Here is a 24,794-nt window from a genome sequence, read left to right as displayed (position 1 = left end):
TTCACAGTTTGTATGGAAACACAAAAGACCCCGAACAGCCAAAGCAATCTGAGAACGAAAAATGGATCTGGAGGAATCAGCTTCCCTGACTTCAGACTATACTACAAAGCTACAGTAATCAAGACAGTATGGTACTGGCACAAAAACAGAAAGATAGATCAATGGAACAGGATAAAAAGCCCAGAGATAAACCCACACACATATGGTCACCTTAACTTTGATAAAGGAGGCAAGAATATAAAATGGAGAAAAGACAGTCTCTTCAATAAGTGGTGCTGGGAAAACTGGACAGCTACATGTAAAAGAATGAAATTAGAACACTCCCTAACACCATACACAAAAATAAACTCAAAATGGATTAAAGACCTAGATGTAAGGCCAGACACTATAAAACTCTTAGAGGAAAACATAGGCAGAACACTCTTTGACATAAATCACAGCAAGATCCTTTTTGACCCACCTCCTAGAGAAATGGAAATAAAAACAAAAATAAACAAATGGGACCTAATGAAACTTAAAAGCATTTGCACAGCAAAGGATACCATAAACAAGACCAAAAGACAACCCTCAGAATGGGAGAAAATATTTGCAAACGAAACAACTGACAAAGGATTAAGTTCTAAAATATACAAGAAGCTCATGCAGCTCAATATCAAAAAAACAAACAACCCAATCCAAAAATGGGCAGAAGACCTAAACAGACATTTCCCCAAAGAAGATATAGATTGCCAACAAACACATGAAAGGAAGCTCAACATCACTAATCATTAGAGAAATGCAAATCAAAACTACAATGAGGTATCACCTCACAGCAGTCAGAATGGCCATCATCAAAAAGTCCACAAACAATAAATGCTGGAGAGGGTGTGAAGAAAGGGAACCCTCTTGCACTGTTGGTGGGAATGTAAATTGATATAGCCACTATGGAGAACAATATGGAAGTTCCTTAAAAAACTAAAAATTGAACTACCATATGCCCCAACAATCCTACTACTGGGCATATAACCTGAGAAAACCATAATTCAAAAAGAGTCATGGGGCTTCCCTGGTGGCGCAGTGGTTGACAGTCCGCCTGCCGATGCAGGGAACACGGGTTCGTGCCCCGGTCCGGGAGGATCCCACATGCCATGGAGCAGCTGGGCCCATGAGCCATGGCCGCTGAGCCTGCGCGTCCGGAGCCTGTGCTCCGCAATGGGAGAGGCCACAACAGTGAGAGGCCTGCATACCGCAAAAAAAAAATAAAGAGTCATGTACCACAGTGTTCATTGCAACACTACTTACAATAGCCAGGACATGGGAGCAACCTAAGTGTCCATCGACAGATGGATGGATAAAGATGTGGCACATATATACAATGGAATATTCCTCAGCCATAAAAAGAAATGAAATTGAGTTATTTGTAGTGAGGTGGATGGACCTAGAGTCTGTCACACAGAGTGAAGTTAAGTCAGAAAGAGAAAAGTAAATACCATATGCTAACACATATATATGGAATCTTAAAAAAAAAAATGGTTCTGACGAACCATGGAATAAAGATGCATACGTAGAGAATGGACTTGAGGACACAGGGAGGGGAAAGGGTAAGGTGGGACGAAGTGAGAGAGTGGCATGGACATATATACACTACCAAATGTAAAATAGATAGCTAGTGGGAAGCAGCCACATAGCACATGGAGATCAGCTTGGGGTTTTGTGACTACCTAGAGGGGTGGGATAGGGAGGGTGGGAGGGAGACTCAAGAGGGAGTGGATATCGGGATATATGTATATCACTTTGTTATACAGCAGAAACTAACACAACATTGTAAAGCAATTATACTCCAATAAAGATGTTAAAAAAAATTAAATATGGAGAGTTACAATGTAAACCACTCTCAAATAAAATCATCCAACTTTCTCTTTCCTACTTGTGTAAACAATCCAATGTTCAGTAGCTGTACTATACATAGCCTATGAATGGCAAATCATCTAGCTCTTCATAAAGACAGAAGAAGGTGTAATGAATAGCTTGAACAGAAATAAATATATAATAATTATATTGTAATAAATCCTTGAAATTTTACAGTATATTTCTTATTATAATATTACTATTATATGATATTCTATATATTTCCCAAAACAATTAAGCAATCAAGTCTGAAATTCAGTTCACCATCTTCACCTAACTACCCCCTCGTGCCCAACTCTGCTCTTTTGCTCAGTAAACTGGGCCATCATCTGCCTAGCTGATCAAGAGAGAAACATTGTGTTCAACCTTATCTTCTCTCTCATTCACCATCACTAAATGTCTCCTTCCTCCAACCCCTCTGCTACGATCTAATACAAACCACTATCATCTTTCATTTTGGCTTCAGCAAAAACTTTTTAACAGGGCTTCCTACATCCATTCTTGCCCCTCTCCAATCCACTCAGAAGGCAAAGATGGTTTTAAAATTCAAACTTAATTATTATCCCTCTTAAAAAATCTGCAATGGCTTCCTGATGTTCTTGGGATAATCCTTGGTAATTTACGAAGTCACTCAAGATGGCTCCAGCCTTATCACTTCACATTTCTACTCCCAACTCTTCTTCTCAAGCCAACCATATTAGAGTTTTTTAGTTCCTTTGATGCACGAAGCTCTCTAGTTTTTACTTTGTATTTTTTATACCACTAGTACTTTATTAAGTTACAATTTATATACAGTAAAATGCATAAACCTTAAGTGATTAGCTTGAATTTCGACAAAGTTATACACCTATGTAACCACCAACCAGATGAAGACTTAACATTTCCATCATCCCTTTAAGTTCCTATGTGCCCCTTTCCACTCAACCCTTCCCCCCACTCCAGGGAACTATTCTGATTTCTATCATAGTAGAGATTCTGTTTTTCTTGAATTTCATATAAATCAGATCATACCCATATGTATTCTTTTGCGTCCAGCTTCTTTTGCTCAACTTAATGTTTCTGAGATTCATCCATGTTAGTGTATGTATCAGTTTTCTTTTTTAGAGTTGAGTAGTAATTTTTCTTATAGGTATACCATGAATTGTTTATCCATTCTATTGATGGACATTTGGATTGCTTCCTGTTTAGGGTTATGAATAAAGTTGCTATGAACATTCTTTACAAGTTTTCTGTGGGCATATGTGTTAATTTTTCTTGGATAAATGTACATAGAAATTGAATTGCTGGATCATACAACAGATATGTGTATAAATTCATCAGAAACTGCCACTTTTTGAAAAAGTAGCTGTACATTTTTATGCTTCCACCAGCACCAGTTACTTCATACCCATACCAACAATGGTGTAATCAGTCTTCTTAATTTTAGCCATTTAGTGGATGTACAGTATTTTTTAATTTAGTTTAATTTTTTATTAAAATAATATATTTATACTGTTAAAAAATAACATAGCAGAGATTATACAGTAAGTCCCCTACATACAAACGAGTTCCATTTGGAGACAGCATTCGTAAGTCCAATTTGTTCGTAAGTCCAACAAAGTTACCCTAGGTACCCAACTAACACAATATGTACTGTATTGTAATAGGTTTATAATACTTTTCACACAAATAATACATAAAAAACAAACACAAAATAAAGAAATCATTTTTAATCTTACAGTACAGTACCTTGAAAAGTGCAGTAGTATAGTACAACAGCTGGCATACAGGGGGCTGGCATTGACTGAACAGGCAAGAAGAGTTACTGACTGGAGGAGGGAGAGGAGGTGGGAGATGGTAGAGATGAAGGATCATCAGCAATAGGAGACAGAGAGCAAGCTGCAATTTCACTCACGCCTAACACTGACGGCAGAGGTTTTGGTTCCTTGCTGGAACCAGATGCATGTTCGCATCTTTGAAAGTTCACAATTTGAAGGTTCTTGTGTAGAGGACTTACTGTAATTAAATAATCCTCTGGTCCATCCCTCCCCTTCCCTATATACAACTACTTTAAACTTTACTGTTTTTGGTTCCTCTGATTATTTCATATCTCTAAGTAAATATTTATATCACTATTCTTGACTTACAACTTTAAACATTATTGATTTTCTGATATAATAGATGAAACTATATCTCGTTCACCACCCCCCATCTCCATCTTCTTATATTCAGATGATCATTTTCAGTTTATCTACTGTTTACTTTAAAAATTATTAACACCAATTTTTTGTTTCAACTTTGGACAATGCCTCTATTATTCACACATTAGTGAAGGTAATCCTAGCTGCTGCAGTAAGTAAATACCCAAATTTCAGTTGCTTAACACAACAGAAATTTACATATTGTTGCTGTAATAACTAAATAATTTGGTAAGCTTGAAAGGACTTAAAACAGCACACTCCTCCATAGTTGTTCATAAAACTAAGAGTACCCATGCTCTCTCTCACTTCTGGGCCTTCCTACATGTGTTTCCTCGGGCCACATGCTCTCCCCCACTTCCTTCCTTCTCCTTCACCCAGCCAACTCCTATTTGTCTTTCAAACTTGTAGTACCTCAAAACGCCCAAGGAGTCCTCCCAGACTCCCAAGAATGGGCTAGCTGCTCCTCTAGCACTCTGTGCTTATCTCTTGTCTTGGCCTTGATTACAGTGTTGAAATTGGTGTTTTCTTATCTGTCTCCTCCAAAACTATAAACTTCTTGAGGGAAAAATTTTGTTCACTACTGTATCCTTAGCATTTAACGCAATGACTGGATTATAACAGATACTCAAATATTTCATGAAAAAATCAACTTCTTTGAATAATTATTCATATAAATATTATTTCCACCAGTTATTCATTAAATCATACATAGTTACAGGAATCAGAACGGATCCAAAATTTTAGATAATGAAAACAGTTCACAAAGTTTAACATTAGATTTCAAATAATAATTTGCCCAAACAGAAAGTTTAAAATCTATTATTGAAAAAACTTCAGCCTTTAATTGTTGTTATATTGTTAAAATGACAAACTCAAATAAACTGTTGCATTTATTCAATAATTAATTAAGAGCCCACTTTGTTCCAAGCACAGTATTAGACAGAGTCCAAGGATTCAAGAGTGAATATATAGACACAATCCCTGACCTAAATTTTATGAAGGCAGAGTGAATCTACACTAAAAATATTTTTTAAATGCTAATGTATGAACAAAAACAAAAAACCTACAACAATGGAAATCTCAATTCCAAAAGCCCACTGGACTGTTAATTTTTGTTTTAGAGAAAAATGAAAGCATTTCAAATTGCGAATTAATAACTTAGTTGAGCAATTTTTTATGTAATAAAAAATTTCCTTATGCTTCTGGGGAAATTCTGCTATAAAGCTACCTACCATCTGAGTATGAACCTACATACCATGCATAACTGAATAGATAGGAAGACAGTCCCAGATAAGAAGAAAAACAGATAACACAAGTACAGACATTCTTTGTGGAATTACAAACAGCTACAGTGATGGAACAGACCTACTTTTGGCAAATGGTAGAAAAAAAAGACAGAAAATACATAAAACATAAGAAACAAGAAGAGAAACAAACAGGATAAGCAATTGGAGAAAAAGAAGTGAAATGAAAAATCAAACGACGAGATAAAGATATTACTTAGCATACTAATAAGCTTCACACTGCTTTGAATTCAAGGTAAGACTCTGGGGAACAATTAGAATTTCTTTTCCGAATCTCCTACTGACTTGTGAAGCCCACAAGCTCATCAATTCACATGTACCACAGTACAGATTTAGCACAACACACACAAAAAAAATGATAATGCAACACTACCCAAACCACACACTGAGTGTCAACTCGATTACATGTTCCACAATTAGGTACGCATCTATGACCTGATTAGCATTTAGATATTACAATTAAAATGTCTCATTCTTACATATTTAAATATGTTATTTCATTATAAATTATTACCTTTTGTTTTTTATAATATATTAAGGAATTATGGTAATTTTTAAAATTATGCATATCATCTATGAATTTCAGCTCAGGGTACTAAAGGGGACTAGAGATTAATTATTATAAAATGGGAGATTGGGTCCACTGGGGCTGAGAAGCACTGCTACAGCATGGATATCTAGGAGTAAAGTTGTTCAGTAAAAAGGTATGTGTATCTTAACTTTGCTAGACAAACAAACTGTTTTCCTCAGTGTTGCAATATAATAATTTACAATTCCACTAATACTACATGCCAGTTCCAGTATTCTACATCATTGCAAATACTTGATACTGTTTACCAATCTGGAGCACAAAAAAGTATATCTTATTATGGTTTTATATTTCTCTGATCATTAATATAATTGAGCATCTTTTTTATTTATTGGCTATTAATGTTTCAATTTTTTAAAGGTTCCTGTTTAACTCTTTAGCCTGTTTTTCTACTGGATTAAAACAACCTAACTTTAAGAATTCTTTCTGAGGAGGAATAAAGTATAAATACCATGCCAGCAACATCCAAAGACCAAAACCACAAAAAAAGTTAAGCTTATTAATCAGATTAATTTAACATAAGGTGGCAAAATTCAGAAAGGCTGGCAATCCAGAAGAAAAAAAAAAAGCTTCTTTTTAAAATTAGAATTTACTTACAGAGGAAAAAGGTGACAGAACAGCTTGTACCCATAAATCAACTATACTTCAATAAAATAAATTTTTAAAAAACAGCTTGTACCTAAACCTTAGTTACTTACTACTCTGCAAATAAGATTTTCAAATATCTTTTTTTTTTCTGATATTATTTTACTATATAAGTATCTAGTGGGCTTCCCAGGTGGCGCAGTGGTTGGGAATCCGCCTGCCAATGCAGGGGACAGGGGACAGGGATTCAAGCCGTGGTCCGGGAGTTTCCCACACGCTGCAGAGCAATGAAGCCCGTGCGCCACAACTGCTGAGCCTGCGCTCCAGAGCCCGCGAGCCACAACTACAGACGCCTGTGTGCCTAGAGCCCGTGCTCTGCAACAGGAGAAGCCACCTCAGTGGGAGGCCCGTGCACTGCAGCGAAGACTAGCCCCCACTCGCCACAGCTGGAGAGGGCACGCACGCAGCGAGGAAGACCCAGCACAGCCAAAAATAAATAAATTAAATAAATAAATTAATTAAATAAATAAAATTTTAAAAAAAGAGTACTTAACATTATCTTAAGCAAACTGTAATCCGCTGGCAGTCATTTTGTTTTAAATGCTAATTTTCTTCAACTATTTGAATGCTATATTATCTAATAACATCACTAAAATCTAAAAACTGTAAAATTTCCAACTAATTAGAACATTCTTCTACGAAAAATAGCCCATTCAAGCTTTGAAATTACTGAGCTGCTGAGTATACTAAGAAGCTTGTAAACCAATACAGTAAATCCTTCTACATACAAACAAGTTACATTCTGAGAGCGCGTTTGTAAGTCCAATTTGTTAGTAAGTTCAACAAAGTTAGCCCAGGTACCCAACTAATACAATTGGCTATATAGTACTGAACTGTAATAGGTTTATAATACTTTTCACACAAATAATACATAAAAAACAAACAAACATAAAAAATAAAGAAAACATTTTTACAGTACAGTACCTTGAAAAGTACAGCAGTACCAGCTACATCACTGCTGCTTTTACACTTGCTTCCGGACATCCTGGGCTTGAAATAAAGATACTGCACTACTATACTCTACACAGTACTGTACAGTAAAGTACACAAAGGTACAACACTTGTAGAGGATGCATGCATGCCAGACCCGTGAACTAACTTAACATGATGGGACACGCCAACACAGGTTCACATCTTTGAAAGTCTGCAACTTGAAGGTTCATATGTAGGGGACTTACTGTATCTATGTTTTATCAGTTTATCTCATTCCCATTATAATAACATATAACTGTCCATTATAACAAAACACAATTATCTGGTTTTGAACTATAATCTTCATCCTTTCCAAATGCAGTCTATTAACTCTAGTTTGTATCTGTTAAAGTTCTACTTCATCTTGACTTTGCACTGTTCTGATTGGTTACTGTTTGTTCGCTATTTTATTTATTTATTATTTATGTTTGGCTGCGTTGGGTCTTCATTGCTGCATGTGGGCTTTCTCTAGTTACGGCGAGCAGGGGCTACTCTTCATTGTGGTGCATGGGCTTCTCATCACAGTGGCTTCTCGTTTCGCAACGTTGGCTCTAGGTGCGCAGACTTCAGCAGTTGTGGCACACAGGCTCAGTAGTTGTGGCTCGCAGGCTCTAGAGCGCAGGCTCAGATGTTGTGGCACATGGGCTTAGTTGTTCCGTGGCATGTGGGATCTTCCCGGACCAGAGATCGAACCCGTGTCCCCTGCACTGGCAGGCGGATTCTTAACCACTGCACCACCTGTTTGTTCATTATTTAAGTCAAAGATCTATATTAAAAATGTGAACAGCTTATATCACCAGAAGTCATATAAGGCCAAAGTAAGAGAAGAATAATATGTAAGACTATGTCATTTTGATAATCTACTGGTACCTGAAGTAACTAAACTCCTTTTCCCAAATAATCTAATTTTTTTGTTATAATGTGTTATTGTACCAAAATCCTAATTACGGGCTTTCCCTATTTGTGATCTCTATCACTTTAGACTTCCCTGTCCACTAGCTCTCTCCACTGACTCAAGATGGCTACTGATTGTCCAAGTGCCTCCATTCCTCGTTTTCCTGGTTTCTACCTGAAACCCTACCAGCTGCCTACCAGGTCCCCCAGCCTGCCTTAACTCCCTCGTTATCTACTCCCTACTCTTTTTCTCCCAGGTAAAGACCTATCCCCCAAACCCGCTGCTTGGATAATACAATTTCCATTCCATACTTCTGGGTGCCATAAAACCACCTATCCTCTGACACTATGGCTTATCTCCCCCAATCCCTACTCTAATTTCTAATGCCTTGAACCCCTGGCCAGTGACCTGAACCTGAAGAGCCTGTTCCCATTTAAAAAACTATGACAAGGCAAGAGGTATCCTGGCATGTAAGGTTTTAATTCTGAATGTGTTCTCCATAGAAACAATGTTATAAGTAGTCCTCAAGTACTACAGTACTAGAGTACCATAATTCAGTTACACATAGGCCAAATAGGCTTTGGGGGCGGAGACCAGAAACCTGGGCATCATTTATATCAATGTTTCCTGAGGGAAAAGACATTTCACATTCCCAACAACTGATTTAAAAAGACTGCCACCTTCCTGAAAATACTGCTCTGTATTCTCTCAGCAAGCAACACTATGTGTTCCAAAGAGTAGTGATCATCAGTATCTGTTAACTGACTGATATATCTGAGGAAGGGGCACAACTGTATCTGCCACTAAAGTACATTTTAAATATAACTTAGCGTTCAGAGACCACAACAAAGTGACTGAATTTTTTTTTTTTTTTTTTTTTTTTTTTTTTTTGCTGTACGCGGGCCTCTCACTGTTGTGGCCTCTCCCGTTGCGGAGCACAGGCTCCGGACGCACAGGCTCAGCGGCCATGGCTCACGGGCCCAGCCGCTCCGCGGCATATGGGATCCTCCCAGACCGGGGCACGAACCCGTATCCCCTGCATCGGCAGGCGGACTCTCAACCACTGCGCCACCAGGGAGGCCCCTGAATTTTTAAAAGACATTCACCGGCCCCCTATTTATTATTACTGATCTAAGCTAAGGCCACCCACAATTTACTTTTCCATCACACTAACGAATTCAACTTAAAAGAAAGGAGGAAAGCTAACCTTCACTGGGAACTGAAGGTTATGAGCCAAAAGGCTTACACACTTTAATTTATCCTTAGTACAAGTCTGTGAGATTAGGTACTATTAATCTAATTTTAGACATGAAGAAACTAAGGTTAACAGAAATCAGATATGTTGATAGTTGGTTTATAGGATTAATCATTTTTATTAGGCCAAAAAAAGAAAAAAAAAAAGAGACTGCACAGACTGAGAAAGATGTTTAATTCCAAATCCAGATAAATCAGAGTAAGTAGTCTGAAAGATGAACTAGAAATAAGAGTGGAAATAAGCCATATTTTAACCCAAGAACTTAGATGCAGTATGTGCCACTAACATATATGCAATGGTCAGACTCTCTCCTCTCACATGCAACTCCTCCCTCCTAAGAACTTATATGATTCTTGAACATATTTGAAAAGAAGTGTTTTGTCTAAATATTTATGAGATTTAGTTGATAGTCTGGTTATAAGGTGAAGCTGAGAATGACCTGGAACATCAGCAAGTTAAGAGGCTTAGGGATTCTGAGAATCCAGGCAACCTATGGACTGCTGCATGGCCTGCTTCCTTGGCATTGCTAGCCCTCGAAGCAAATCAGGTACAACCTGATTCCCCCTGAAAACACCTTCATTTCTATAGCCACCTAGAAAATGGGTCCTTGCTCAAGATATAGAGGAGTAATGGTGAAGTCCAGATACAACCTCAAGTCTATCTGATACCAAAGTCCATATTCTCTCCCACTTTACAATCTGAAACCTAAGCCATATTTTTTTTTCAAATAAATACTTTGTTTTCCCAGTTCAGTCTCTTATTTTGAATGTAGAATTACCAAGTTTGTTAAATTTTATAATTCAGTATCTTCTATAATAATAAACGTTAAAAATTAAATGTATAATTCCTTAAAAATAATTTACTTTGACCACAGAAAACAATTTTAACTGAAAGTTATGTTTTTTTAGTTAGAGTTTAAATAGGAAAAAGTTACGATCAATAGTAATAATAAAACAACCATTGACACACACACACGAGAAACTGGTGAGCAAAACCAGTATTATCTCTTCTCAAACTGTTCCTTCTCATATTTGTCACCTTTATACAAAACCGCAGAAACTGATATGGCCCACCTCTTTTCTACCATTGGCAACAATAGGTATTTAAATCTGCTGCTGAGAATACAAAGATTGGTCACTTAGTCTTCTCAGAGGAAACATAAAGCAGCTTGAAACATACTCCAAAAGGTGCATGCATGCACACACACGTACACACACACACACGAATAATAATAACTTTGAAGAGACTCATGACCTAATATCTACAGTAAGGAAGACAGATATACCAAAGGACTGGAGAATCGATCTGCTTGCTGACTCCTTCTACCCGCCCCCTTGTACTTTTTCAGCTTTTGAAAGGATCTATTTTCCATCCTATGATGGTTCCTCCCTTTGTGCTGACCCTATATCCATCTCCCAGACTCATCCTAAAATAATCCCAAACCCTACTCCCCAACTCATTCAAGGCTTCATTTTTCATTACAGGAGTCAGCAAGAATATATTTATTTAAATGCCAAACAAACTAAATATATTATCTTCATGAGAAAAGTAGTAGCTATCACTATCCAATGCAAGGGGAAAAAAAAACCCACGTTTTAAAGAAGAAAAAAATCTATGCTGAGTCTTCAATCCCAAAAGTAAACTTCTGTTTGTCTCTAAGGAGAACACAAAGATCATACCAAAGAACAGATTTTGCTCCAAGACCATTTCATACATGATTAATTTAGTTCTAGTCACCCAAATCACGCCAAACTTTTTATGAAAATAATTATTACAGAAGACCATGTTAAAAGTCTACTGAAAAAAGAAAACTTTTTATACCTTTAGTATTTTTCACAAAAATCTTAGTACTATTTTTTGATTTTGTCCCTTGCACAGAAAGGGTAAATTACCTGAATCACAGATTTATTTCCACACATCTATACTCTTAGAAAGTTGGACACATATTTAAGAAAAAATCTGCACTCAGTGCAACATGAAAGCAACTGAGATACAATTAAATAATCTTAATGAGAATAAACAGACATTTCTCAACTTTCAATTCATGAAATTTAACAAAACAGTTTTAAGGTTGATAAAAATAAATGTATTAGTAAGAATTAGAGCTTTGAGACTTCCCTGGTGGCACAGTGGTTAAGAATCCACCTGCCAATGCAGGGGACACGGGTTCAAGTCCTGGTCCAGGAAGATCCCACATCCCATGGAGCAACTAAGCCCATGCACCACAACTACTGAGCTTGCGCTCTAGAGCCCGCAAGCCGCAACTACTGAGCCCGCATGCCACAACTACTGAAGCCCACGTGCCTAGAGCCCATGATCCACAACAAGGGAAGCCACCACAATGAGAAGCTCGCGCACCGCAGCAAAGAGAAGACCCCGCTTGCCACAATTAGAGAAAGCCCGCACGCAGCAACGAAGACCCAACGGAGCCAAAAATAAAATAAATAAAAATAAAAAAAGAATTACAGTTCTCAAGGAATCCACAGCAAACACACATTTTACCATTTCCATTTCATAAATTTAAAAAAAAAAAGGGCTAATTCCTTGAAGACAAGGGAAAGTTCCAAGCATTCCACTTAAGTTTACATAGCGGCCTGCTACGCCACCAAGGTGGCAAGACAGGGGAAAAAAATAGTAGCAAATAATGTTTTAACTGCCACTCTACCCTGCCTGCTTTGTGCTATGCAGAAAAACGGCAAGCAACAATCCATTACAACTGATCCCACCTGTCACCATGGGAGCATTGATTCTGGGATGCTGGCAGAGACATACACTGGGAAAAACTGAGCAGAGGTGACTGAGGAAGTGGCTTCTCAGTAACACAAGGCAAAACTGAGGAAGACGCAATCTGACATGAAGTCAAGTTTTCTCTATTTCTCTTCCCTCCTCAACCTATGCCCTCCATCCTTCTTTGCTTGACTAATTTTCCTTCCAGTCTGTCTTCACTTTCTTTGGGACCATCTCAATTTTTTTTTTTTTTTTTTTTTTTGTGGTACGCGGGCCTCTCACTGCTGTGGCCCCTCCCGTTGCGGAGCACAGGCTCCGGACGCGCAGGCTCAGCGGCCATGGCTCACGGGCCCAACCGCTCCACGGCATGTGGGATCTTCCCGGACCGGAGCACGAATCCGTGTCCCCTGCATCGGCAGGCGGACTCTCAACCACTGCACCACCAGGGAAGCCCTCAATTTTTTGAAGAGTACTCCAGAGTTATAATTTTTCTTATATCCCACAGAACTAGCACAATTATTATTTTGATAGTTAAAATTTTACCTTTGTATTACCCCAGATGAAATTACATTTTATAAAAAATTGATGGACTCCTCACTCTTATGGGAAAAAAATCCTCTGTATTTTTGCAAAGAAAAAAGTCTAGACTATACACAAAATATTAATAGTGATTATTTCTAAGTGTTAGTGTTAACAGATGCTCTTAACATGCTTTTTCTACACTCTCTGAGATTTTTTTTTTTTTTTTTTTTTGCGGTACGCGGACCTCTTACTGTTGTGGCCTCTCCCGTTGCGGAGCACAGGCTCCGGACGCGCAGGCTCAGCGGCCATGGCTCACGGGCCCAGCCGCTCCGCAGCATGTGGGATCCTACCGGACCGGGGCACGAACCCGTGTCCCCTGCATCGGCAGGCAGACTCTCAACCACTGCGCCACCAGGGAAGTCCTCTGAGAATTTTATAATAAACATTTTTGAATTTCATAACCAGGAAACAAATTAATGTGATCTGAATTAATGGTGTTTATCACTTTTCCAACCTAGCAACCTTATGATTACACAGGCCACAAAGGTAAAAAAAACTTTACATTAGAACTCCCCTGTAAGCTCAAGCTAAAAGGGCTCACGTTCACATGTTCCTAGTATGTTCATCACCCAGAATTATTCCCTGATATGGCATATTGTAAACTGTAAAGCACTGTACAAAGATATGGGGTTATAATTCACCTGTGATCAATAAGGTTCAAATGAAATTAAAATGTGATATGATTTTCTTTATTGGTGACACTTGAGGTAGTAATGCATCTTAGTTCTTAAACTTCTTCCCATCCTGTACACATTCTTCCAAGTTCACTCCATGGCTACAAGTTCTTTGACTTCTTTTCTCATCATCCAACCCTGCTCTCAGAAGGTGTCCTGCAGTCACAGTCCCATCCTTTTAGAGTAATGAGTGAAATTGTTCCTAATTTTCTCCAAATCAAAAGCCTCTTACCTATGTGTCTATATATGAATGAGAAAATGCCAGGAGGTAGATAATATTATGGGATACAGAAGGAAAAAGGCAAAGAACAAGTTCTATCTGCTTTTTCATTTATGATGTTGTCTACATTCTCCCCAACCTATCAGTCCCTCCTAACTTCTCTGACTCTCTATTTCTGTCCTACTGCATCAGTCAAAAAAAATTCGAATTCTCCCTTCTTACACTGGGCTTATAATGAAGAAAACAGTACAGTCATGCAGACTGGTGCCATGACTGGTCTCCTACTTTAGGTGGACTATAACACTTCTATAACCTTATTTTTGATCAGCAAATTTTCAAATAGCCTTCAATAACTTAAAACATTCACCACATTAACATTCACACACACAAAAAAAGAGGCACAAGAATGTAACTACCTCATCATCTCCCTAGCAAACTGACATATGTTGACACCATCCTTTCTTCTGTCACTGTAGTTTCACAGGATAAACTATCTGTTCCATTTCCTATTCAAGGCCAATCCCTCCAGCTTTGCTTGTGATCCATTGATTCTTATAAATTCCTTTTTCACAGACCCTTGATCCACTAATAATCCCATATGCCTTTACTGATTTCCCCCTGAATTTACTGAGCTATAAGTGCATACCATTTTCAAGTTTTATTATTGATACAAACCCATGAAACCATCATGACAATCACAATGATGAAGACTTACATCATCCGCAAGAGACTCCTCATGCTCCTTTGTAATACATCCCTGTTTCTATTCCCATCCCCACACAGTCAATGATCTACTATCCACCACTACAGATTAGTTTTCATTTTCTAGAATTTTCTATAAATGAAACTAGGTAGTAAAGACTGTAACCATGCCAATATGCAAAGCTATGGGTATGTCCAGGAAATATCTGAAAAGACTCTAATCTCACATCTCTTAATGCCATACAAGCAGGACTTAAAGGCTAAAGCAGAGTTTCATTAAACAACAAGATACCACTACACACCTATTAGAATGGCTAAATCCAGAACGCTAACAACAACAAATATTGGTGAGGATGTGGAGCAACAGGATCTCTCATCCACTGGCAGTGAGAATGCAAAATGGCACAGCCACTTTGTAAGACAGTTTGGTGGTTTCTTACTAAACTAAACATACTCTTACCATGCAGTCCAGCAACTGTGCTGATATTTGCCCAAAGGAATTGAAAAGTTATGTCCACAAAAAAGCCTACACACAATGTTTACAGCAGCTTTACTCATAATTACCAAAACTTGGAAGCAACCAAGATGTACTTTAGTAGATGAATGTGTAAACAAACTGTAATACATCGAGACGATGGAATATTATTCAGCACTAAAAAGAAATGAGCTATCAAGCCATGACAGATATGGAGGAATTTTAAATGCATATTATTAAGTGAAAGAAGCCAATCTCAAAAGGCTACATACTGTATGATTCCATCTATATGACATTCTGGAAAAGGCAAAATTATGTAAACAGTAAAAAGATCTGTGATTATGGGGAAGGGGGTGGGGAATGAGTTTAGGATGAAAAGGTGGGGCACAGAAGATTTTTAGGGCAGTGGAACTACTCTGTATGATACCATAATGGTGGATACATGTCATTAGACATCTGTCCAAACCCATAAAGTATACAACACCAAGAGTGAACCCTATTGTAAACTATGGTCTTTGAGTATCAACATAGGTTCATCAGTTGTAACAAATGTACTACTCTGGTGGAGGATGCTGCTAATAGGTTAGGCTATGCATGTGTTGGGGTAGGGAGTATACGGGAAATCTCTAGAACTTTCATTCAATTTTGCTGTAAACTTAATACTGCTCTAAAAAGTAAAGTCTATTAAAAAAAGAAGAAGAAGAAGAAGAACCATATAGCAATTTTGGAATCAAAAAGTAAAATAACTACAATGAAAATTTCACTAGAGGGGGGCTTAGCAGCAAATTCAAGCTGGCAGAAGAAAGAATCAGCAAACTTGAAGATAGGCAATTGAAAATATCCTGTCTGAGCAATAAATAGGAAAAGAGAATTAGAAAAAAATCAACAGAGCCTCAGTGACCTTTGGGACACCATCAAGCCTGTAAATATAATGGCAGTCTCAGGAGGAGAGGAGAGAAAGAAAAGGGCAGAAAGAATATCTAAAGAAATGATGGCTGAAAACTTCCCAACTTTGATTAAAAAAAAAAAATTAATCTCTACATCCAAGAAACTCAACGAATTCCAAGTAGGTTCCACACCTACACATATCATAATCAAACTTTCAAAAGACAAAGACAAAGACAGAATCTTTAAAGTAGCAAGAAAATAACTCCTAATGTTCAAGAGATTCTCATGGATTAACAGCTGACTTCTCATCAGAAACCACGGAGGCCAAAAGGCAGTGAGATAACATAGTCAAGGTGAAGAAAGAAAAAGACTGTCATTCAAGAATTCTATATCCGTCAAAACTATGCTGCAAAAAACAAAGGAGAAACAGGTGATGAAGGAAAAAAAAGAAGAAATTAAGATAGTCCCAAATACAAAAACTGAGAAAATTCATTCCTAGAAGGTCTGCTCTACAAAAAAATACTAAAGGGGGACCTTCAGTTAAAATCAAAGAACTATATATATGACAGTAACCCATATCTACACAAAAAATAAAGAGCACTGGTAAAGGTAACAACATGGGTAAATAGAAAAGACAGCATAAATGTATTTTTGTTCTTAACTCTTTTTTTTCTATGTGATTTAAAAGACAACTGCATAAAGCAATAATTATAAAACTGTGTCCGTGAGCTTATAATTTACAAAGAAGTATGCACTTAGCCACTATGCAATAACATACATGCTAACCTTCTGTCAAAATCCCTATCATGTTGCAGCTAAGTCATTCAGGAAATGATAAAAAAAATTATTCAATCCAGAAACTCTGCATACTTCCTAAAGTTCTATTAGGCAAACCCTCAATAAAAATATAGAAACTGTGAATGAGTTTAAGAGTTAAGTTTTTCCAGCTTCTGCACAGCAAAAGAAGCAATCAACAAAATGAAAAGGCAACCTACAGAGTAGAAGATATTTGCAAACTATTTATCTGATAAGTGGTTAATATCCAAAATATATCAGGAATGCATACAACTCAATAGCAAAAATCATCATCAACATCATCATCCAATTAAAAAATGGGCAGGGGGACTGAACAGATATTTTTCCAAAGAATAAGATATACAGATGGCCAGCAGGTCCATGAAAAGGTGCTCAACATGACTAATCATCAAGGAAATGCAAATCAAAACCACAGTAAGATATCACCTCACACCTGTTGAAATGGCTACTATCATAAAATAAGACATGACAAATGCTAGTGAGGATGTTGAGAAAACGGAACCCATGTATTCCTCAGAAGATATGTCTCTGTTTCAAAAAGAACATCTAGAATTGGGTCTTCATTTCCTAATAATCAATACCTTAAATTTCAGCTATTAACCCAATTAACTCATGGAAGTTGAATTAATGCTATACTAAATTATGGTACTCTAAAATAGCAAAATTGCACACCAGTGATATTCATATTGGTTGAAATAATAATGTTATGGCTTTCAGGGAGTTAAAAATCATATATCAAATGCTTATTCTGGTAGGGCATTATAAACACCAATTTACAGTTAATGGAAAACTGCCAAAATGAAAATTTTAAATAATAAATTTATATTCTAAAGCAAACTTAGGATCATATAGAACTTTTTTGTTCTGTTTATTTATTGATTTATTCAAAAAACATTTATGGGGCACCTGCTATGTGCCAGGTAGTTATGCTAGGAACTAGGGATAAAAAGACAAGGTCCCTGCCCTTCAAACTGTGAACAGTCTGGTGAGAAGCTCCGATTCTGAAATCAAAGAATTTATGACTAGAAGGGACCTTATAATTCCCTTATTTCACAAATAAGGAAACTGAGACTCATGGCTAGCTTAGCCACTAAGGTGTAAAGAAATCCTGCCTCATGCGTTCTTTGCATCATTCTTTTTCTTATGATTAAGAGTGATGATGTAGTGCTTCCATGTGAGTGAAGTAGAAATATGGAACCATGGGCAATATATGTAATAATTACCAAATGAGAGACAGAAATATCTAATGGATATAGACAATATATTTAATAATTTAGAGACAGAAATCCCTTATGGATGTGATATCATGATAAAGCCCCAATAAGAAACTAAAACACTAAAATAAGGAACTGAGGAATTAAAATAAGGGAACATAATATTAAGACTTCTAAGCCATAATTATGATTTTGCCTTTGTTTACTAATCTGTAAAATGGGGCTATTAAAAGTACTTATTTCATGATTGTTGTGAAAATTAAATTAATCAATACTTAAAAGCACTTAGTAAGCCTGGTACCTGGTAAATACTCAGGAAATGTTAGGTATTCTTATGGACAATCATTTCTTAAATGTACAAGTATGCCATATAAAGACACACACAAAAAATGATCTTTCTTTAAGGAATTCTCCTATTATTATGATAGTCTTATTTTTCTAGCAACTAGTAAAATGTAACACCAAAACACTTATTTCAGAAAAAATATTTTATATGCATAGTATCTAACAGTATCACCCTCTTCTCTATAAAGACATGTATCACTCCTAAAACTGCAGGAAAGACAGATATTAAATTACTAACTTAAATTAATAATTATACTCAATCATAATTCAAATTAATTAAATAATAATTTAGCTCAGTATTCCTAAGATTATAAATCCTAAATATCATTAAGAGAATGTTCAACAATGACTTTCAAGTAATCAAAAACTTTATGCAACTTTTCTCATCTTATATAAAATATCCTTACACTAATTAACATCTTTGAAATAACATGCATTCTATATATTAGTGAAGCTTTTATATTAATATCAATCACCATCCAATATCATAACAAAATAAATAATGTATATATGTCCACTTACTGCAATCTCTCTACAAGCCGACATGGATATTCCCGTGCCTTCAATTTGCTTCAATGCATATTCCTTTTCATCTTTTCTGCATATGAACAAAAAAAATTATTTTTTTCTACATGTTATTTTCAGATTCAAAACTGTAACTACAAAAACAATGAAATACACAACTCTCAGTGATATGTAAACACCCTCACTATGCATGCATTGCTTATTATTTCTGATATTTCCATTACAATAATGTGAAATACCAAAAAAATTCATGTCACAATGAAAACACTAGACAGAGCCAAAACACAAAATTGAAACAGAACAGGATACTAAACACAGCACTAGTTTCAAAAAGTAAACAAGCATAAATATAAACTCAAGCATATTGCAAGATAATTCTACTGTCTTTTTTTTTTTTTTTTTTTTGCGGTACGCGGGCCTCTCACTGTTGTGGCCTCTCCCGTTGCGGAGCACAGGCTCCGGATGCGCAGGCCCAGCGGCCATGGCTCACGGGCCCAGCCGCTCCGCGGTATATGGGATCCTCCCAGACCGGGGCACGAACCCGTATCCCCTGCATCGGCAGGCGGACTCTCAACCACTGCGCCACCAGGGAGGCCCAATTCTACTGTCTTAATTATCTGGAGTCCATGAAAGCACTCTGTTATAAACATGAATTACAAAAATAAATGACAGATGTAAACTTCTATATTTGTTTAAAGTAATTTCACAGTATAAGACCCACTTAATAAATGGGGGAGTTATAGAAGAATGTTTACCCACTAAGACACACTAGTTTTCACTTTCACCTAGGACAGGGGACATTCAAAATCCCTAAGACCTCAACCAAAAGCCTTGGAAACACTTCAGAATTGGCCACCAACACCTCATTCTCAAGATATCTAGGAAAAACTCAGTAGTTACAGTGAATTTTCCAATTAATGGAGGTAGAATTAGGAATTCTGGGAAACCCCGGTAGTTACCAGGGTGCTTAACCAAGGGAAGACAACAGCTCAGTAATGGTGATACGGTCCATAAAAATAGTATCAGATGAGTGTCTAGTGCAACACTGTATCCTCAGGGTACCAACACCAGAACCAGCCACAGCAAGGCCCCAGCTGAATGTCACAAATGTGATTCCTATCACTGGTTATTCTGACAAGAGGAGTATAATCCATGCCCTCTGAGTTTTGCCTTTTGATTATATTAGGGCCTCAACAGGGTATCACCATGTCATGAAGGTTTTGTCAAATAATAGTACCTAGGTAGTGCCGCATCTGTCCTACTTACCTTTTCCTCATTTTCCCCATTCTGTGTTCACTAGCAGATAAAGCAGTTCAAGAGGTTACTCATAATATGCATTTTAAAACATCATTTTACGTGCATTTTGAAGATTTTCACAATCATGTATGTTTTGAGCAAATAATTGAGTTATGGTTACTTTTTCCCACAGTCTGAAAATTATATCCATTTTTCTTCCAATATATGACATTCAGGAAACAATTAAGCAGCATTTTGATAAACAGAAATTGTACCACATATGTCAACAGGATAGACTATTATGCAATTATTAAAATGATAATCATGAAGATCATTAGAAACATGGAAAATGTTTACCATATGTTACTGAGAAAATACATAAATCATACTGTATAAAAATATATACATTTAGACATGTTGAAGGTGATATAAAAAAAGAAAAAGCTGTGTTAAGATGTAGAAAGTTATGTTAACTACCTTAAGGCCAATATTATATTGTCTTTTAAATTAGAATTAGAGGGAAAAAGAAAAAATATAATTTGATACTCTGAAAACAGTCACCTATTAAAACAATCTTTAGTATTTTCAAAGTGATATCTTAGGCATGTTTTTGTTTTGTTTTGTTTTGTTTTTTGGCGATACACGGGCCTCTCACTGTTGTGGCCTCTCCTGTTGCAGAGCACAGGCTCCGGACGCGCAGGCTCAGCAGCCATGGCTCACGGGCCCAGCCGCTCCGCAACATGTGGGATCTTCCCGGACCGGGCACGAACCCATGTCCCCTGCATCAGCAGGCAGACTCTCAACCACTACACCACCAGGGAAGCCCTTAGGCATGTTTTAAAGAGCAAAGTGTTCCTTTTTCTCCATCCTGTTTCCTCCAAACATAAAACTACATGTTTTTCAGACCACCCAGAGGCCACTAAGAAGTACAAGCAGCAGGTGAAGGTGACTGAATGTAATTAAAGCCAAATATCCCCCCTACCTTTAAAGTATGTATGGGTATGTGTGTGAAAGCATTTGTGCCTGAGATGCTTAACACAATGCTTACAATGTAAATTTCATACAATTAACAATTAAATTAACTACCAGGTATCTACTACTAAATATTTAATTGAATAAATTCTTAAAGTTATACGTGCTTTCTGACAAAACTGTCATATGAAATTAGAATTTTCTTTTAAACAGAAATATTTCAATCCCCAGTTCCCCTAAATGAAGTACTCCAAAAGCTCATGTAATTGCATAGTTTTATTTTTAATACTGTAAAGAATATTACACAATCTGGATAGGTTATTGTTGCTATGGAAACTATAAGATTTTTGCAGTAAGTCAAAAAGTGCAAAATTAACACATCACATTAATGACTTTTGAATTTCACATCCAGGCTGTCAAAAGAATTTGAAAGCTTGAGCAGAATAGACTGAAGCATAGGCCTCTTACCCTGAATTATATGGATAGGATCTAGGAACAAACCCAGTAATTATTTCACTTAATAAGTTTAAATACAACTTCCATCTGCTAAATTAATAAAATACTCAAAGATGTGCAAACTTAAGATTTATCTGCAGTTTTTGCATTGAGAATGAAATAAAGTGCATATATCATTACCAGTTCTCTTGTATATTAACTGTTGGATGATAAGCGATGATGTGGCACCTCTGAGGTTCACCATATGAAGAAGTGGCAGAATCCCAGCGGGCATATGGACTCACTTTCATCACTGTGCTATGTCAATGCCAATCTGTGGTCAGATGCCAATACCTTAGTTATGAAAACTAAAGATTTGTCCTTTCCCACAATGCCCACAAATATTTCAGTGACTGGCACATGGGGCAGAGAAGCCTTATTGCTCTCATCCCACGTGAGAGCCCTTCTCCGGGAGCTCGTGTGAAAATTCATACCCCATGGCTTATATGTTTCAGGCACACATAATATTAAGTATCATAAAGGTATAATTTGTTCTTTTATCTGACAAGGCTGAAAAAGAGGTGAACCTGGCCTCCATGGCTGTGATAACCTGGCTTTTAGAGGCAGCCCAGTTCTTCCCTAAAACTATTTTATTTCTAAATTACTTTTATCTAAATAAAAGTTTATTATTTACTATAATAAAGACAGAGCAATTCCAAAGCCTTAAGGGAAACTGCTTTCTAAATTTTAGTGCATATTAGATACTACCGTTAGAGCAACTGCACATTGAAAATAATTAAAGGAGTTTACTAAATAAATCCAGGTGAATTAAAAATAAATTTATAGTATAAACATGGATTTATATAATATAGAATGTTTTGAATTTAAAGACATTTCTCCTATACATCTGTAATATGTATCAAAACCATGCCAGCTTCCCTCTCAGCATTCATCACAAAGAAAAACAAGTGTTAAATGGGAACATTATATAACTACAAAATAGAAAAATTAATTTGGCAGAGACTGGGATTCTATTACATTTTCCATCTGAGACACTATGTTCTGGAAAACTCTTGATGCAAGCAATTCTATAGATAGTACAAAAAATAAGAAGCACATATTTGTGCAAATTGTAGAAATCACGGACTTAATGAAAGCATTATCTCAGGCAGAAAACTAGGCTCAGTGGTAGAATTTAAATGTAATTCAGGGAAGAATTTCTCAAGCCTAAAGACGCAGTTTCAGTAGGAACATCTTTTGAATGAACTATTAGGAACTGGTCTAATGAAAAAAATAGTCTTATACCTTTCAAAAATGTCCAAGTTTGATGACCAGCCTCCAGTCACATTTAGCAAGGTGAAGCACCATTCAGCAGCTCATATGCACAAGTGTAGTTAAGGTTTGGTCAAACCCCACTCATTACAATCATAATTAGACAGGTCCAAGGCTTTTTGGCTCCTATTAATAATACTACCAGGTGTCCAGATCAGCCCTGGGCCATCTTTGGTCCCAAGGACCTATGACAGACAAAAAATTTAGAAGAATCTTTTAAGAAAAGATGAAGAAATTCAAGCTCAAGCAAAACCAAGGGGAAAATTTTAGACTTCAAACTAATAGGGTTAAAATCCTTTTTTGTTTCTAAGGAAAACAGAGGGTCCTTACTATTTTATTTTACATCAAGCAACAAACAAACACAGAATCAATATTTTATGTTCCAATACTGTGCCAAACTCTGAGGATGAACAAAATTACAGACTAGCTACCCTAGATATCAGAGTTCACAATCCACCTGGAAAGAGATTCTGAGTGGGAAATATAAACAGATAACTCTGATATGACTCCCTCTGCACCCAAGACGTATGCATAACAGGCACAGAGAGAAAGAGACTAGTATTTCTTCTCAGAGCTTTAAGGAAGATAACTACATAGTGATGCCTTTGAGAGAGGAGTTTCCCAGGCAGAAAAGGGACGAGAGGGTCAGAGAATTCCAGGTAGAAGTAGGGCTTGAGAAAAATAAACAGGAAACCGCTGGTATTCAGTATGGCTGGAAGCTGGGGGCATGACGACAAGGTACAAGAGATGAGGTTAGGTTAGAAAAGTAAAGGGAAGGGACCAAGTGAGTTCTGCAAAGAAACTTGTACTTCATATGTAAACAGTGTGGAGCAAAAGGTTTTGAGAACAGAGAAGGTACATAACAGATCTTTGCTCAGAGAGATTAATCTGGTAACTACAAACTGGCGGCAGAGCAAACATCTGGGAGGTTGCTCAAACGTCCAAAGAAGAGAAGATGAAGACTAGATTAGAATAGGCAGAGGAGAACAAATATGGACTCAAAAGACATTCCTAAAAAAAAAAAAAAAAAAAAAAGACATTCCTGCGTCAGAAGGGATATAATTTAGTAACCACTTTGATTCTGTAGGTGAAGGAAAGGAAGGCTGTGAAGATGGGTGAAGCTTCCACTTTGCCTAATCGTGCCAATGATAACGATTAAGCAGAGAAATGATGACATGCATAAATGGAGACCAGGAAATGTAAGATTTTATCCTAAAGGCAGTGAAAGTTACATATGAAGACTAATCTTATTAGGAAACACTGAGACTAGAGGTGTGAAAAACAATTAGGAGTTACTGCAATGAAAGGGTGAGAAGGAAAGACCCTGGATTAGTATAATAGAATGTTAGCTTCCAAAAGGGGCTTGCAACAATCCTGTTACAACCTCCTCATGAAGATGAAGAAGTTAGGCCATCAGCCAGAAGCAGAGCTCAGGTGAAATCTTCCAAGTGCAACATTCTCCATAACAGAATGGTAACTAACAATAAGACTGGAGAAAAGAAGAAATACTTGTGACAGTCATTTTTAAAGAGGAATTGGCAGGACCAAATGAACAAATAATGAAAATCAAGAAGGCTGAATCAAAGATAAGTCTGGGGTTCTGGCTTGGTGGATGGGGAGAATGATACTATTGAGAACAAACCTCAGGTCACATCTCAGAAGGTTCTTCAGCTTGTAAATGATTGCTTCAGATAGAAAGAAACTCTAACCAAAAATATCTGAGAAGTTCAAAAAGAAGATGCCCTGAAGATGTTACCAGGCTTATTGTGGTGATTATTTCACAATACATACAAATATTGAATCATTACAATTTTTTACACCTGAAACTAATATAATGTTATATGTCAATTACACCTTGATTAAAAAAAAAAAAAAGATGTTTACTGAGGGCCTGCCATAGAGTTTCAGATTTAAAGGACTTGAG

The 24,794-nt window shown here is 36.9% G+C and overlaps 1 protein-coding gene across 3 annotated transcripts in view; it reads right to left on the bottom strand.

The window, feature by feature from the left end:
* The window catches only part of CDK19 (cyclin dependent kinase 19), a 182,401-nt gene that overhangs the window by 99,161 nt on the left and 58,446 nt on the right, over positions 1 to 24,794 (bottom strand). For all 3 annotated transcript variants that reach the window (XR_014295158.1, XM_082634125.1, XM_082634127.1), the window contains exon 2: positions 18,893 to 18,968. Coding sequence is in view for 2 of the 3 variants with exons in the window: in XM_082634125.1 (XP_082490251.1) it covers positions 18,893 to 18,968 (76 nt within the window). In the remaining variant the exon portion in view is untranslated. The remainder of the gene's footprint in view (positions 1 to 18,892; positions 18,969 to 24,794) is intronic.

This window comes from Mesoplodon mirus (assembly GCF_964341445.2).
Source record: "Mesoplodon mirus genome assembly, chromosome: 10".
Taxonomy (NCBI): domain Eukaryota; kingdom Metazoa; phylum Chordata; class Mammalia; order Artiodactyla; family Ziphiidae; genus Mesoplodon; species Mesoplodon mirus.
Note: the sequence above shows the minus strand (reverse complement) of the source record. Positions and strands in the feature narration are given on the sequence as shown.